This window comes from Colius striatus, chromosome 6, assembly GCF_028858725.1.
Source record: "Colius striatus isolate bColStr4 chromosome 6, bColStr4.1.hap1, whole genome shotgun sequence".
NCBI classification, from domain to species: Eukaryota; Metazoa; Chordata; class Aves; order Coliiformes; family Coliidae; genus Colius; species Colius striatus.
In genome coordinates this window covers 5,759,266-5,777,291 of record NC_084764.1, presented here as the reverse complement: position 1 = coordinate 5,777,291, position 18,026 = coordinate 5,759,266, and the positions used below count along the sequence as shown (strand labels likewise).

At 41.6% G+C, this 18,026-nt stretch overlaps 1 protein-coding gene across 2 annotated transcripts in view; it reads left to right on the top strand.

Annotated features, from left to right (window-relative positions):
* The window catches only part of LRP4 (LDL receptor related protein 4), a 91,047-nt gene that overhangs the window by 32,125 nt on the left and 40,896 nt on the right, over positions 1 to 18,026 (top strand). For both annotated transcript variants that reach the window (XM_061997770.1, XM_061997769.1), the window contains exon 2: positions 12,689 to 12,835. In XM_061997770.1, coding sequence (XP_061853754.1) covers positions 12,689 to 12,835 — 147 coding nt within the window. The remainder of the gene's footprint in view (positions 1 to 12,688; positions 12,836 to 18,026) is intronic.

Here is an 18,026-nt window from a genome sequence, read left to right as displayed (position 1 = left end):
CTTTCTTACTTTTTAAAGCTAATCCAGTTCTCTGGTAGGCAGCACAGTGACTGTGATGTCCCTGTGGTTGTGTGGTTCTCTCTTTGCTAGGCCCAACCCTGTTCTTCCAGCTCAGCCTGGCCAGTTAATAATTGCCCCTTTGCTGCTCGTCCTCTGAGGGTAACATAATATCATGTGTGGGGTTATTTTTTAGAAAACAACATACAGGACAACTCTCTTTGTCCCAAGATAGCTTAGTTTGTCTTGTGGTTTGTGCTTTTGAAGTCCTCCTGCCTGTGGGATTAGAAAAACGAGCTTCTGCCTCCTTCGTGCCACAAAACCACGCTGTGCATCCTACGCCTTCCCTGGAGAACTCCTCTGCTAAGCAGAGCTGTTGTGGTTGGCTTCCCAGTCTCTCGTGTGGCAGAGAGCTGGAAAGCTACAAAGCTCAGATGCTCCACCACTAACGTGATGGCCTCTTTATAGAAGACTAAAATAAACTCCTTAAAATGACCCTGTAAGAGAACTGTCTTGTCTAGGAACCTGACCTTTTCTGTATCGTGCCATAATGATGGGAAGAATCTGGCTGCAGCCCATAAAAGCCAAATTGGGGGTTTTTTTTGAGGCAAACTCATCTGCTTGCACTATGTGCCTGGACAACTGTGGTCCAGCTAGAACATTAGGTTCTCTGGAAAAGAGGACTTTACAACACTTGCATTTTTATCTCTGGAAAAGAGGTGCGTGAATATCCGTGTTGATTTGTTCTTAAGACAGAGGAACTTGGCTTTTGTCTTGAATAGGTTAACCAAGCAAAATAATGTTCTGGGTTCTAGTTTTGGAGGAAAACTGGATATATGTTCTGAGAGGCAGAATGTCCTGACAGGTAGTCCTGTCAGTGCCTGGAGCATCTGAAAGATAAAAGAGACTCAATGCTTGTTTCCTGTGGGACAAACTTAGTGTATTTCAGAGAGCCAATGCAAGGTGAGGCTGTGAAGGCTGGGTCAAAATGTGGTGTGAGCCACAAGCTTTGTAAATTGACAGACCACGGAACAAGCACTGATGCAGTGATTAACAAAGATAATGAGTGGTGTGGGAAAGGAAACCAAAAGCTCAAGAAGCTTCTAAGGAGAAAGCAGTCAATTTCTTACAGAATCTCTGGTAAGGAGGTGGCTGGATAGGGTCCTTTGTGTTCTTCATTTTCCTGAGTACATTTACGAGGCTTTAATCCTTGAAAACCAGATAAAAAATTTACAGCTTTTAGTTTTTCTTGTTTCCCTAAAACTTCTGAGAGCTACTTTTCAAGCAAAGATGGTGGTAGTGCTTCCTTCTCTTTAGCTGTTCTCTCTTGACTGCTCCGTTTTCCTTTCCCCTCACTCTGAGACAGCTTAGCTACCTGTGAAGCTGCAATGAAATAAGTGCACTTCATAGACAATAGATTTAAATGAATCTACATTAATTTCAGTTTTTCCTTAATGCTGTGACCTCCAACTGGTTCTTCTGTAGCTTCTGCTGGAGTTGGAGGCCATTGCTATTCAAGAGCATATGCAGACAGGAAGATGTGTAGCTATCCTATATAAAACTGAAAACTGAGTGGGTTTTGCTTGTTTTTTAACTCAAGTCAGGTTGAGTTAGTCCATGGACAGGGAGATGACAACTATGTCGTTCTCAGCTCTTAAGCAAGAGATTGAGTGAAAGCTCAGAAATGCTCACAGCTTGGAAGAGGACATGGCAGGGATGGGAGCAGAAAAAGAATGAATGTTGGAAAGGTACCGAAAGTTAGTTTGCTTTAGAAGTTAATACTGGAGTTGATTAAACTCAGGGCAGCGAGGCAGAAGAGGGAGGAATGCATGGATGCAAATTAAACCTTTGGTTTCCCATACTGCTGTTATGAGTGACAGATGCCAAGGTGTTCTTCATTAGCTGTTGTAGGCTGCTTTCATTCATCCCCATTCAGTGAAAGGAGAGGATTGCAAAGCTTTAGAATTTCAGTTCTCATTCTTCCAGATCATTTCCTTGAGCATATCTTTGCTGTGGCTGAAGCAGACCTTGGGTGCTCCTGAGCTGAGGTAGTGGAAGGCTCACTCTAGAATAATTGCTTCACATACTTAACCTTGCTGCTTTTGCTGACTTTTGCAGGTGGATGGCAGCTCTATGCTTTTGTGATCTACTGCCACCAAACCCCAAGTTAGCTACTTTGAAGCTATAATGGGTAAATCTATGGTATGCTGGAGGGACAGCAGTGACTAAAGCAAAGCTTTCACAGAACACTGTCTGTAGCAGCAAGAGCAGGAAATGGTTCCTAGTACTTGGTGAGAACCTGCTTTGCACAAATTCTTCCTTCCTTCTGAAGGCTGTAAGTAGCAGCATTTGATTAAAATGATGCTTTACCTCTAGGGGAGTAGCTGCACTTTAAAAACATGGCTATAGATTTCTTAGCTGCCCCAAATTTATACATCAACAGCTATCACAGAAATATACCCCAAGACACATATGAATCAAAGCTGCTTAGGGTTTTCCTTTTTGGACCATTCCTTGTGTTCTCCAACAAATGCCAGTAGTGCTCTTATGCCTCTGTGCCTCTTTCCCTTTATTTCTGTCTATATCTATGAAGTAATGGAAAAGTTAAAGGAAAGCTTATGGAACTTAGAATACCAATGTTTTCTGTCCTGTAACTGGGAAAACAAACTCCCATATTTCACCAGTCCACATCAATGTCTGGAGCTTATCTCCATGAACTTAATATAGTAGGAGGATTTCTAACTGCTCTGTGGGCTTTGTTCTCAAGAGCTGTCATGCTAGTGAAACTCCTTGGCGATGAAAGTAGGTGGCACACGTCAGAAGTACCTTTTTCTTATGGATTATCTCTTCAGAACAGCAAGATCCTTCTCTAGCTGGCACTTAGCAATTGTCCTGTATTGTGAAGGTCTCCTTGTAACATTTCTGCTGTTGTGCCATTAGTTTCTAAATGTGAGTGTCTTCTGTACTGTATGATTCATGATAAATGAGCAGTAAATTGTTCACGACCCTTCTGGGACAGAAAAGGATAGAGGTTGTTAGTGTGTGGTTTTAAAAATATACAGTGAAAGAAATGGAAAGTTATGTGTCTCACGTTGCTGAGGTGACTAATTCTTGCAAAGCATGATGTAGGCTTAAGGTAATATTTTAAAGTGTTTGTCTAGTGTGTGTGTGTGTATTCTGAAAGGGTTTGAGTCACGTAGTTCTGTCTGCCAGGCCCCGGTGGTCCAGCTAAACGTTTCCACACCAGTCTAGAGCAGATGATGATATTTCTGCATGTTAAACAGCAGCAACCTTTTGTCATTCTCTCCATTTCTGAGTGACATTTCATTTTTGTTACATGTACTTGAGTGGTGTTGGTTCTGCATGACAAGTAATTTTGTGCTGTGAGAACTTCATATCTGTCCCTTGGATTCTTCATTGTAGCTCTCTACTGACATGCAGCTGCACAGGAGCTTTCAGCAACATCAGGAAATGCCACTTGAGGCTAAAATCAGCAAAGCATGTTTCTTCATGGCATCCTTCAGGTTATCACTTTGCACTTCATAATACAGTATAGATGAAATGCTCTCTGCTTAAGAGAGCAAATCTACAGATAATGAAATGCCAAGGCTGAAGGGATGCTTTTAATGGTAACAGGGGGAAAATTTCACAAGGTAGGAAGCATAATGCTCTTGCTCCTTGGAATCATAGAATCATAGAATGGAAGGAGTTGCAAGGGGCCTTTAGAGATCATCTAGTCCAGCTCTCCTGCTGTAGCAGGTCCACCTAGGTCAAGTCACACGGGAATCCAAGTTTATATGTAGGAAAAATAGAGTAGTAGACAGAGAAAATGTAAACACGTGGTTTAAAAGGATTTAGGAGGCTGAGTCTCTTCTGGAAAAGAACCAAAAGGAGAGATGTTGTTTCTGTTTTCAGTAAAAAGAATGACAGATGGCATCCCTTACCATGATTTTGTAGCAATTCAACCTTCTGCAGGCTGTTACTTCAACATGGAGCTGGAAGAGCACCCAGCCCAGGCTGAAATGGACCTTGAAAGATCACCTGGTCCAACGTTTTGTGAGAAAGGTGGCCTAGATGAGATTACTTAGCACCCTCTCCAGTTGTATCTTGAAACCCTCCAGCCATGTGGATTCTACTATGCTCCTGGGGATGTAGTTCCAGAGAATGAGTGGTGTTCTTACTGTAAAAAAAAAATCTTTCTAATGTCAAGATTATCATGTTCTTTGATGATCTTAAAGGTTTTTTCCAACCTAAACCATTTTTTTCCAGCCTAAACCATTTTATCCTGTGACAGTATGAACTGTTATAATCTTAATCCTATCATATAAAAACAATCCCTGACAGAGGACAGGAGGTGTAAGTAGCTATTGGATGGGTGTGAAAATGCAGTACAAATATTTGACAGTTATGGTGACAAAGAGGAAGAAAATCCAGGACTATGTAGAAAAACTGGAATATGAATAATGGAATTAAAGGGAATATGAGAGAAATCTGTCCTAACAGGGGCCAGTATAAGACTGTGATATTTTTTTCCTCAGAGGAAGAGAGGGAGGATATCACTAGATGCACTTTTTAATAAACTTGGACTGAGCATCATAATATTTTGCCCTGGCTTCAACATTTCTTATTTCTGTACTTTCAGAGCCCATAAGTATCTGATTGTTTACTCAAGGTTAAAATTTATGAATTCTGTGGTACAGCCTTTAATAGCCTCTTTAAAGCTGTGCACACCTGTTGTTAGATGGCCTGTGTCAGATACCATGTGCTTTCCCCGCTTCCAGACAGAGCTCATTTTTGCATTCCAATCACATACACACCTTGACCTTGGACACTTCAGATGGCCTTCAACATAGTTCAGCTGATACATCATCCAGCAGTTCCCTGAATGATTCTATAGCAAAGCAGCTCAGCTTTCTTTGCTTGCCTATCTTGATGGAAAATGAAGATTTTGGATTCTTCTCACCCAAATAGCATTTTCCACTGAAGGAAAGTACAGTTAATCCAGCTTTAGAAGAGGATTTGCTGACCATTGTTTAAGCCCAGAGCTCTGCTGGCAGACACAGCCAAGGCAACATTACAGCACAACAGTCTGATGTCAGAAGGGGCATCATTCACTGATAAAAGCCAACAATTACCTCTGTTTTTTATTCCTTCCAGCATAGAAAAATCTGAAGCAGTTCTGACTGGGTACCCAATTGAGCTCCAAGTATTTCATGCCTGCCTAGAGTAAAATAAGCTTCACTAGGAAAACCAACCCAAAAGTTTTCAAAGTTTTGAACAACTGTTTGAGTTTTGTTTTAAGAAGACTGTGGTAGTGGGAAGGTAAAAAACAACACCACAAAAACACAACCCAAACCAACAAAAAACTCCAAAGCCAACAAGTCCATGCCAGCAGAGAAGAGAGGCTGAAGACATTACAGCTTTTTGGTAGATGAGTATTGTGCCTACTTTGTCAGTCTCCAAGTGAGGATGAAAATTTCCCAGGCTTAGAAGTTCCCTACCCAGTTTGCAAAAACAAGGATAGTTCAGTCCTGAACCAGCTGTTTTGCAGTTAAACACAGGGCTGAACAAAATTCTGGGGACACACACACAGAGTCAAGCACAACCACTCTGCAATTCTTATGTTGAACTGCACGATTATGCAGTTTAGATCTCAAAAATGTTAACACTTGGTACAGCCACAAGGAACAGGATTCACAAGAAGAGAAATTCCACAGGGTATCAGCTACTTAGGATCTGAAGAAAACAAGGGATGGAATGAAAGTGCAAACTGAGTTAGTGCTTGGTGCATTGGGTGTATGCATGAGGTAGAGTGAGACTGGGACAGAAGCCTTCATTTTGAGAAACACTGCATGGGTCAAGACATACAAGGCCTTTAAAAACATGTTTGAGTGAGACCAAAATCTGATCCCACAGAAGATTATCAACACCACTGAAAAGCTCATCCTGCACACAGTGATAGGAAGGCATTTCTAGGAACAGCTATTGAAAAAGAAATACTAAAGAATCATTGAGTTGAACATAAAGACTCAAGGATCAAGAAGCAATTGTTACAGCTCCTTCTTCCAAAACCTTGGAGTCATAAACTTAACACCTTGCAATAAATGATGTGACTATAACCAAGGTCTGTAGGTATTCGTAGTAACTCTGTCTGTATCTTCTACAGCATTTGACAAAATTACATCTCCCCCTCTAGAAGCAGGGATACTGCTGTGTCTGAAGGTAATTCAGATTGGCTGAGCTACCAGCACACACAGATCCAAAACTCAGCTGAAGGACCATAAACAATAGATAATGAGAAATGGCAGCAAGCCAAGCTGCAGGGGATGGAGATGGCTAGTAGGTATCATAGGGAGCAGCATTAGATCCAGACCCATTAAATAATTTCATTAATGATCTGGAAGAGAGAAAAAGTATTATGTTAAAGGGGCTTGAAAATGATACCAAAATAGGAAATATTCCTCTACACACACCACAGAGGAAAAACAAATAATATAGTAGAAGATTAGAGTTATGGGCAGGAAATTAAGACTCAATCTTCTTAAAAATACTTTTTTGAAGCTAGTGCATCTGGTGGAAAATAATTTGAAACAGATACTCGAACAAAAAGAAAGATCTGAGATGCAGCAGTGCCTGGAGAAATCGAGGAGCAGTAATAAAAGACAAGCTAGTCCTTGGTCTATGTTATGACACGTTATGGCAGCCAAATAAAGCTGCTTTAGTGTGAATGCCTAAGTGTCACATCACAGAGGAATAAACTTTCTATGCAGAACCAGAGTAAAAGATTGAGTTCCACACTGAAGCTGATCTATGGAAACTGAACAACACATAACCACAGCAACAAAATGTTTATCAAAGGTGTTTTATGGCACACTGCTCCCTCAAGACTTCAAACAGATTGTGTTTGAAGCCTGAACCAATATGGCCTTCCCCCCCCACCCCGCCCTTGCTTTCTACTTAGCTCTTGAAATCAGAAAAAAAGACAGTGCCTATCAATTTTATGCCCTTTTTTTCCCCTAAATAGGACTTTTATAGTTTGTTGTTTCCTATGGAAATAGCTCATGGTGGACAAGTCTTCCAAGTCCCAGTATGAAAACAGGAACTTTTCAACCACAAAAACATGTTAAACAGATCAAAGTCTCAGCCCTAAGCTCTCATCCAAAGGCAGGAGAGAAGTATCAGGTGGACAACTACTATTTCCAAGAAACTGAGGCATTCTATCAGGCAAGGCCAGATAGAAGAGAGTCGTATCTGAGAGACTGTTCCCCCTAGCCTTCTCTCCAGCAGATTTCTGTGAAGCTCTTTACTGGTAACACCAAAACTACCCTGTAAGAACCTGGTAAAATATCTTGGCTCCAGTTCCCAGATCTTTTGGCTGAAACGTGACTGTACCATGATGCTTTTTGTGTATTTATTTGCCATTAAATTGAAAATGTCCTCCTGTCTTTAACTACAGGGATCCCTCAAACATTTGCACCTGTCAGAGGAATAAGAAAATGCAGGTTTTGCTCTATAGCCCAGCATGTCTGCCAGTGGCTGCAGCCATCAAAGCCAAGCACCGTGTCAGTCTTGTGTCAGCGTGCTCTAGGTGTCATGTCTAGTGTCAAAAGAAAGAGACATCTTTTGAAAGGCTTAAAGTCCTTTGAAAGGCCACAATTCAAGATGATGGTTCTGCCAGTCTCTCTACAAATGTGTTAAAAAACATTAGATAGTGGGAGCATTTTCACTTTCACAGATTCCTGGTACAAAGGCCACAGAAGGTCCTGAGCTGCAGTATGCCATCTCTGACATCCTACTGCTCAGCTCCTTTTGGAAAAGAGTGTGCCATCAGGACTTAAAGAAGCAGTGTTTTCACTCTCTCCTAGAAATCTGCTGTCCCTGACAAAATAAGGGCTACAGACTTCAGTTTAGTAATGATTCTGCCTTCCTAAGCTTCCTTTGCAGTGTCAGTGTTTCTGTGAATCTGTGTCAAATCCAGGCCTGTTATGTAATAGCTCTGAAGGTTGCAAGTGACCTCACCAGCAAAATAAAGCTTTGTATGTTAGATTTTTCTTTATGAGCTGTATCACTTGACCTAATAAAAGACTTGGGGTGGATGGGCAGAGGAACAATTTCTTTAAGCAACCCTCCCCCTTCCCCCCCTCCCCCTAAGATCTTCAGAAATAACAATTGACTTGCTTTTCAGCCAGAGATGACATAACTGTTTTGCCAACTTAAAATTACAAAGACACTAACTGTCTTTTTTAGGGTGAGGGAGGAACTCCACCCTCCCTCAGGAGATGGTTCATTTTTTCAGATAAACATGAAAATGGGGAGAGTATTCAGAAGGAATCTGAAGAAACTGAGCACACCATGCTAAATTGAAGGTGATGGCAGATGTTAAGTGTGAGGCTTGTGTTTAGACTGACCTCCTGTTTTTAAAATCTGGAGGCTGTTTGTATAATACTTTGCTATGAAAACTGTTTGGTTAGTGGATCCTGCTGCTATTGCATCTAGAGAGAACCAAGTTAGAGAAAGTGAAGATAACTTTTTGGTTGCTTGTAGGCATGGGCAACTGAAAGTTGGAAATGTCAGTGGTGGTCACTTGAGATATTGAGGGAGTCCAGGGATGTCAGCACCTTCCAGTGCCTCTGTTTGGCTCTTGTGTATTGTTTTGTATGTGCTGCATTGTTAAAACACGTCATGTTTTTGCCTCTTACATAAGTGAAGGATGTTAGAATATGGAAGGTTGGTAAGATGGACTAGCCTGCAGTGTGATGCAAAGTTGTATGAGAAACGTTAGTTATGGCTGAGCCCAGAGGTACCCCTCGTTGTTGCTGCTCCACAAGAATGTGCTGAAGTGTAAGTAGATACATCTGCTTTGATTGTTCGTCCGGTTGCCTGAATGGCAAGTGCTGACTTCCATCCTGTTCTTGGGCTGCTGACTAACTGGGTTTGAAACGTGACACTGGAGGTTCATGTTCCACCCTAATCCATGCTTGCTTGCTCTTCTGTCTCACGCTCCCTGTGTTTAATGAGAGCTCAGCATTAAAGAGAAAGTCTTCCATTGAAACTTCTTGCACCAAATGCACTACTTCTTTGAAGGAATTGGGGAAAACACGCTTCTCATCTTTATCCTTCCTGGCCCTCTGCTGCTACAGATAGTTAGTTACAAGGTAATGTCACTGGAACTCTGAGAACTAGGAAATAATCATGGGACTCCAAGAGTGAAATACTACCCACGTTGAAGTAGTTGAGGAAATTCCTGCTGTCTGCAGGAGATCCCGGGTTTCATTCAATCTATTATTTTTATAGGATAAAGACTATTCGTAGAATCATAGAATAGTTTAAGTTGGAAGGGACCTTTAAAGGTCATCTAGTCCAAACCCCTGCCATGAGCAGGAACATCTTCAACTAGATCAGGTTGCTTAGAGCCCAGTCCAACCTGACCTTGAATATTTCCAGAGATGAGACACTTAAATCCTGTCAGCAACCTGTACCAGTGTTTCACCACCCTTATTGTTAAAAATTTCCTCCTTGTATCTAGTCGAAATCTACTCTTTTCTAGTTTAAAACCATTACCCCTTGGCCTATGACAACAAGCCTTGCTAAAAAGTTTGTCCTCATCTTTGATAAACCCTCCTTCAAGTATAAAAAGTCTGCTCTAAGGTCTTCCTGGAGCCTTTTCTTCTCCAGGCTGAACAACCCCAACTCTTGCAGCCTTTTCTCACAGGAGAAGAGCTCCAGCCCTCTGATCATTTTTATGGCCTCCTCTGGACACAGTCCCTCCTGTTCTGAGGACTCCAGATTGGTTCATTGGTTCCAGGACTGGTGGTTCTATTACTGTTTATAGATTGGAATTAGTATGCACTCTGGACAGTAATGTGCTTTATGTGTCCAAGTGTAAGATTAGGCTAAATCATGGTGTATAGAAAATGCATTGTTATAATGATTGGAAGGTTAGATACCCTAAAGTTCACAAGCCACAAAGGATTAGACTCACAAAGGTAATAGTTTAGACTAGTTAAGCAAAGTATGATTGTGTAACAGTACTACAGATGTAGGGTAGCACATGTGAGAGTGAATTGGTATCTGGGTCATCCCTCAGCTTCCAGCACTTTCTATGCCATGGTAAGAACACAAGCCAGACATGGCTGAACACAGCAACTTTAATGAGGTGGGAAGAACAGGTTTAATACATGTCTCTGTGTGTATGTATATATAACTTGGTATTTGTACCAACTTTTGAGGGTAACTGTGTGTTTGACAACACATCAGATTGAGTTGCAGTTTGCAGATTGGGACAGTGGCACTAACTTGCTGTTGCAGAGCTGTATCTCCATGCTGCTTTTGAGGATCTAAAATCACTTTGCTTTTTTTTCACTGACTCTCTCATCTGTGCTTACCCAGAAACAAGTTATTTAATATATTCATCTAGTTTAAGAATGGGTTGCCTTGATGTTTGATCCTTTCCTCTTGGTGAAACTACTTTAAAGACAAGGTGGAGCCTGAGCAAGATACAGTCAATCACTAGTACTCTCATATTTACGTGTTTCTAGGGGTAATGAGGATGATGATTATCTCGGTGTACACTCAACAGATAGGGATATTGGAACTGAAAGAAGATAAGTGCTTTGGGGTACTGTTGAGGGAAAATGGTAGAAGAACTGCTTTGGAAAATGGGATTTAAGCAGCAACACCTTGTGTGCAATGTACAGCTAGTTCTGCCTTCCTAAACAGTGGTAGGCAACAGCAGAAGCTGGTTTGTCCTGAATTTCCTGTGCTGCCAGTTTGAAGGAATCTGTTTGATTTTTTTGGGAGATTTATGGTTCTTTTGAATTTCCTTGTGTTTATTTATAATAGTCACATTGGTTGCACAGATGATGCATTGCTTTTCCTTAGGGATGCCTGCTGCTTTGCTTTTGCCTTCTGACTCTACGTCACCCACTTGCTGTCTCTTTGAGTCAGCCTTTGAGGCTGACCACTCTGCTCCCTTTCATTTGCCTTTCCTTCTTTCCGTTCCTTATTCACTGTGTCTTCTTCCTGCCTGTATCCCTTGTTAACCCACATACTGGCTGCATTCTGTAGCATCTACAGTAATGTCTTGAGATGTACTTTTCTCTAAACCTTTCAAGGGATAAGATAAAAAGCTCATTGCACCCACAGCAGCCTGAGATAGGGCAACCAGTTTGGTTGTTTTAATTCAGCAGCTCCTGCATGTGCTTGATAAATAGTTTGTAGCAAGGTCTTGCAACTTGCAGTGTAGTAATGGCAGCAGGCAGCAGAGGCTGCCAAAAACCTCCTCAGCCAGTTTTGTTGCAGAAGAAACCACAGAACTGTTTTTCAAGGGAGAAGTGTGTCCCTTCTAAGCTCAAATCTTAACTCGCACAAGTTGATATCCTCAATGGGGAGAATTCTGCTGTTGAGAGAGCTTGCAGAACAGTCACATAACATCTTGCAGAAACTGCTTTTCTCAAATGGAATGGAAATTATGAGGGATTTTATCTGCTTAGGATTTTCTGGTTAGTCTGCTCATGGTTCATCCCAGATAGACTAGGTGTAACAGATGAGATCAAAAAGACAGATGAGATCAAAATAGTTCGGGATGTACATAACTACCAATTGGGGCAAGTATCCCTCTGTACTACTTAATTTATGATCTATTGTTTATGCTGAGAGCTTTAGGTTTGTTTGAATTGCAGAAAGAAGGAACCATGCAATAAGAATCCAGTCACAGACTAACCTGAGAGGATTGTTGATTGATAGAAGAATCATTTGTTTAACAGTGATATTGATTATACCAACTGTTTAGATAACGCCAGACAGAAATTCAGGCATGACCTTTCCCTTTTCAGAGGTGGGCTGTAGCCTGTTCTCTCTCAAATCAGAGATTTATTAAGAGACTGTGTGGGATAACATAAATAGTTGCATTTGCACAGGGGTGAGAGTCAGAGTTGTGCAGAGTATTGTTCTGTAGCTGGGAGAGAGGAGAAATGATTGGGAACTCCTTAAGCTAACTTTAAGGCTGGGGAAAAAAAGTGTTCTTATCAGATTATATATTGACATTGGACTGCATTTCCTTTTGGTCAGTTTGTAGAGTTGAAAATCATCTTCTCTTGCTTTTATGAGTGTCAGTTATTCACAGGATAATGTCACAGTTTAATCTCTACAAATAAATAAAGAGGATGTTTGGTCTTTTTCTTTCATTGGAGTCTGAAATGAATAAAGCAGTGACATGTAAAATGTTTGCATCTAAAAGTTCAAGGTCTGGAGAAGAGCCCAGATAACATTCTGAAGTAGCACCTTTGCTATCCCTTCTGTTCTGGTAGAAGTGCCCCAGCGGCAGCACCGTGCTCTAGGAGAAGATTGAGTTTGTAGAATGCCAAGAGTGTTCTGATACCTGGGCTTTCTTAAATGTAACTGTGACCTAGTGCTGGGACATTTTTTCAGTGATCTGATTCCCAAGTCTCTTTTTTTGGCAGGTTTCTATTTGCTGTTGCCTTCAAATAGCCTCATTCCAGGAAAACTGCATAATACTCCATCTCCTATTTCAACAGTGAGAGGGGGAGGTGATGCTTTTTCCCTGTGCAGTAGATTATGTGCTCATACATGATGGCATGTGCGTGGCAAAGCATTGTCATATCACTTTAATACATTTACCCTAAAGTAGACTGATTTCTTCAAGATACCTTTTGTGTTTGTTCTCTTACAGGCATTACAGGTAGCACAGAATGCTCCTGTGGACGGAACCATTTCACGTGCGCTGTCAGTGCTTTCGGTGAATGCACGTGCATCCCTGCTCAGTGGCAGTGCGATGGAGACAACGACTGTGGGGACCACAGTGATGAAGATGGCTGCAGTAAGAATACCATTTTTGCTTTCTGTTTATGAAAACTGAATGTCTCAACTTTCCCTCCACGAATGCTTCTCTCTCGTTGTGGCACATCCCAGTTTTTGTATGATGACTGTTTAAGATGTGAGTGGCATGTTTTCGACTGACTTCAGTACTCAGAGTCTAACAGATAGACTCTGTGCCCACTGATACAAAGCATAGTGAAGGCCCAACTCTGCCTTTTGCAGCTGGTTTTAGATGGCTGTTGGATAATGAAGGTTTTAGAGGGAGAGGAGGGACAGAGAGAAGTACCTCTGTGTTTTTTTCGGCCTTGCAAAAGCACTGTCTGTGAACTAAGTTATATGGCTTTGCTATAAATATTAATGGCAAATAAATAAGTGGTATGAAGAAGTGTATTGAGGGTGTTTGCCGTAAGTAACATTGTAATTTCTGTCCTGTCTGCCCTATGGAGGGAAGGAAAGGTAAGCCCTGTGATCAACATTCATTGGTCTCGGGATCTGCTGAGAGAAGCTGCCTTGCAGCTACTGTGTATCTGTATAGTGTCAGCATCTGTGTAGCTGAGCCCAGCTAGGTGAGAACTGATGAAAAGTGTCATTCCTAGTGAGTTTAGCTGTGACACACATGAATACAGAAAAACCTTTTCCCTGGAGCCACGAGTAAGTTGGTTTCTTACCTCATCTCTTTTCCACAGGCCATGTAGAATTGAAGTGTGAGGGGAAAAAAAAAGCCCAATTTTATGGAACTCCTTTCCTGAAAGTCTCCCTGGAGCTGAAGAATTAAGGCTCCTGTCAGTAAACATGATTGAGGAGCTTATCTTCCTCTGCTGAATATTTCTCTTGCCTTCCTTGCTTTCCACTTTTGACTACTAAAAGGAAAGGAGCTTTCCTCATCTTTGAAATATTGTTTTGGAGAATCTGTTCTTTCTTAAGTGTGGGAAATCTCAACCCAACGTTGTGAAACTTTTGTTTCCTTCTCACTTCTTGTTTTGTATAATTTTGCAAATAGTGAGCAACATGGAAGACCTCAGGTGGAAAATGGGGTTTTGAAATATAGGTTACCTGCATGCTGAGATGATCAGTGTTTGGTTTCAGTGTGATTAGTGAACGGGTTATTGAGCAAGGAAGTGACTTTAACTGGAAAGAAGGTTGAAGGAAAACCTACATATTTGCATTCAGTGAAGAAAGGTGCAAATTGGAGAATTTGCCATCCTCAAGAAAGGAGATGGGGATCTGGGAACTGAAGAAATAGTATTAAAATCTCAAAAGAGCAGGAGCAAGGAGGCAGTGTTCAACTGCACAGGCTGAAAAAGAAGTTGAGCAGGAACAAGGAGCTTGGGAACTAAACTGGTTTTGCTGGCTTCTGATTGAGCCAGAGGATTTTTTCGTTGTTGGTTTTCGGTTGGGTTTTTTTGGGGAAGGTGTGTGTTGTTCTGGTTGGGGGGGGGAAGCATTGGTTTGGTCTTTGGGAGAGGGTGGTGGTGATGTTTGTAAGGGGAAACCATGATTCACAAATCTATTGAAATGCCATGAAAGAGTCAGTAAGGATTTAGACAAGAGATACTTGTTGATAAGATCTACTTTTTACTTCAACAAAATCCAGCACCAAAGATTTTTAAGCTAAGCAATTGTGGTAGGATTAGGGGGCAGGAGGGATAAGATCTTCCGTAGGAATTAGCAAGAGATGGTTCAAAGCTGACAAAAGTTGCTCATTCATACAACATATCTGTAATCTGTGGATCTCCTCCATAGAACATTGATTCAGAAATTTCAAACGTTCTCAGAAAGCAATCTGACAAGTTTATGGGTATAAAACCCACTGAGGGCTGTTAAGGATGAAGATGCCATCTCTCGTTTGGGAGGTCTTTGTATCACAAGTAGAGGCAGATTTTGTCTTTTGAGGAAGAATGTTTACCTGCATGCTGTGTTCTGACATCTGCTGCTGCTTCTTGTCTCTCTCTGTGGCCTGGGCAAGAGGAACCTTTTAGTCTTGCACAGTGAAGCTGTGGTTATGGTGTATCCCTAATGTATTAAGGAAATCTGGCCCATGTAAATTCGAATGGAAGCTGTGCAAACAGTGAACTGTGATCAGTCTGCTGATACTCTCAGGCACTAGAGGCTGGGAAGTGTATAAAGGGGAGGCAGACAACCAAGCAAGGCAGAGAATGTAGGAACTGGATTTGACTTCTATATTCTACAGTTTCTAACAAGGCAAAGGGAGGAATAAGACTAAAGCAAAGGGAGCTGTCTAGGAAATGGCATGTGTGAGATGGGAATGATTAAACATCTCATTCAGAATATGACTTGTGCTGTAGGTCTGCTATTTAGTGAGAGAAGTAAGCTAGCATGTGCAGAGAAAGACAGGAGAATTGACAAGAGGGGAGGGTAAAGAGCTGCATTTATACAGAGCAGAAGTGACTCAAGGGGAAGGACTAGAATATGAACTATTTTAAATCTTTTTAAATATCACATTGCAGTAGAATACATACAAAGAGGAGAACTTTTTCAGCTGTCAGACAGAAGTACTGTGAGTGCAACTTAGTAGAAAGAAGAAAGCAAAACTAAACATGAAGGACTCTGTTGGCAACGTTAAGTGCATGGCTTCAGCACACACATGAGCTTGCAGTGGAGCTGCCCTAGGAACGCTTAATCCATTAAGCCTGCTGAGTCTTGCTCCCGAGTAGCTGCTTATTATGAGTTCAGGTACATGATATTATTATTAGCTTGTAAGAACTAGAGCAGCTCTAGTGGTAGTTGTGCTATTTCCTATTGTGTTTAGTTATTAATACCATTGAAACTTTTGCTGGGATTGATTGCTTGCTAAATCCCTCTTTTGCTTGGCGTACAGGAGCCTTGTGAAGTTGTACCCATTGGTAAGGTTAACTTTCCATTTGATCCATATGCTCACTGCACCAAGCATAAGGAAGGCAGCAGGGGTGACGTGTGAGCCCCTTGGAACAGCAACTTGAACTTTCAATCAGTTTAAGCTTCTCACAAATCAGCATTGATGCTTGCATGTAGTGCATGAGTCAGTTCACAGACATTCTTTCCTTCCCTGGCCATCTGTCTGCGACTGCACATACAATATTCTGGTGGAGTGAAGTTTTGGACAATTTCTCTTGTTTTGAACTTGATTAGGTGCGAAATTGGTGAGTTTTTTAAAAATACAAATACTGAGCTGTGAATTTGGATTTGTCCTGATGAATTCAACACACTAACCCCAGATATATTAAAGGCCTAGTTAAAGAGCTAGTAAGATTCCTCAAAAACCATGAGTCTAGTCTTCATGCTGAGTTCAGCCCAGTGGTTTGTTCTGACTCATGAACCTAAGTCTGTGCAACCATTTATATGGACTCTTCTGAGATGCTGAAGCTGATGAGATTCTTTCCCAGTGATGTATGGAAGTACAGCTCTGAGTTTTGAAGACAAGAATTAGAATATCATCAAAGAGATGTGTAGAAGAGCAAAGAGAAGCGATTGCAAGGAATCCTACATTTCCACTAGGCTACTGCAAGTTAGTTTTAGAGTGATAGAATTTTCTCCTTTCTCCTGTGGATGTCCTAAGTTTCCATAGAAATAAAGCTGCAACCATTCAAGTCTGCTTCTCCTTCAGTGTATCAGCTCGTATGTATACCATAAGATGATAAATCAAGAAGAAAGAGTTCCTGAGAGAGTTCTGTCTGCTTCCTTGGGAAAGGGAGAGGAGAATGGGAAGACATTGGGACTACTGGACTCCTAAGAAAGCAAAATTGTGAAACACAGTGTGGGGTGAAAGGTGAAAATTACTTGTAGCAAGTCAAAGTTGAGTCTTGCATCCGTGTCTACACAGCACTGCATGTCCTTGAGTAGTTGACTAAATTCTCTATTAATGCCATTTTCTAGCCTTGAGCTGGTATTCTGTCATTTCAGTTAAAGAATGACAGATAGCTTGAAATGGACTGTGTGGGGGAAAAAAAGAGAGAAAAAGAAAAAAGGCAAGGTACTTGGCAGTGAGAGGAGTTGCATCTATGCAAAACAAGTGCAGACACAGGGAACTGAGAGAAATCCCTAGTGTAGTGTGGGTTTGGATTTGTTTTCTTAATGTTTTGTTACAAACTATAACACAAATTCCCACTTTGAGTCAGTTGAGCCAAGTTTTGCCTCAGCTTTTTTGCACACCCCAGACATTTCCCACTTTATTGCTGTCCCTAGAAATGGCTGTTTCTCACAGGTGTCTCCCCATGTCTTTGTTTTTTTTGATGGCCCTGCCTCTGCTTACCTGACTGGGACAGGAACTGTATTTCTTGCAAATCTGAAGCCCTGCTGTGATGGGAGCCAATTATTCTGTGACATGTTTGCTTCCTGCCCTGGATCATGTTTACAAGCCAGAGTGCTGTAGTAATAATAAGTTACCTCCCAGCTGTCATGCCAGCTTCATAGACTTTCTCTGGCTTGCTGACAGTGTCTGGCTTGGAAGCCCTTGCTACATATGCAAAGAGCAGCTCAGCTGCCTGCCTTCCTTGTGCCAACAGAGACTACTTTGGACTGGCCCTAAGGAAGGCCACATGCAAGCAGGGGAATGGTTTTCATTCCGCCCTCCTGTGTGCTCTTTGAACTCCAGCGTGGTGTGAATGAGTCTTACTTCCTGTGGCAAGGATGAAAGGACAACTGAGTAAACTTGGCCTGAGGATTGATAAATAGTTCTCTTTCTCCCAAGATATGACAAAGCACCTCATAACTGTCCCGTGGTAGAGCCTTCTTACTCTGAGTTTTGGATCTGTGTTATACCTAATCAGCTTGTTAATGTGTAGCTCCATGGGATGCAGGCTTGCTCGCTTAGCTCCATGTGCTGTTGTACAATGTGTTTTCATTTAAAGAGACTGAAGAAGAATTCACTGATTTCACCTTAAATCTTACTGCAAGTTGTCTGTTGTTCCCGTGTCTTTGGGAAATGTAGGCAGTTGCTGTTGAGCCACAACTCATTCAAGCCCAGGAAGAGGGTCTCTTCCTTGCCAGCAACAGGGCTATCAGTATAGCCTGCTTACCAGTCCCATGACAAAAGTTTTGAGTTGATGTGAGGATAAAAGTTCCACAGGTCTTTGATTAAAGTTGATGGAAACTTTGAAAGAATCATCTTCCCCCTGCCTTTCACATAATAACCAGTCTTGAGCTCAGATGCAAGAGCTCAGGTGAAGCTTTGCTTCTAAATGTTACATTTTACT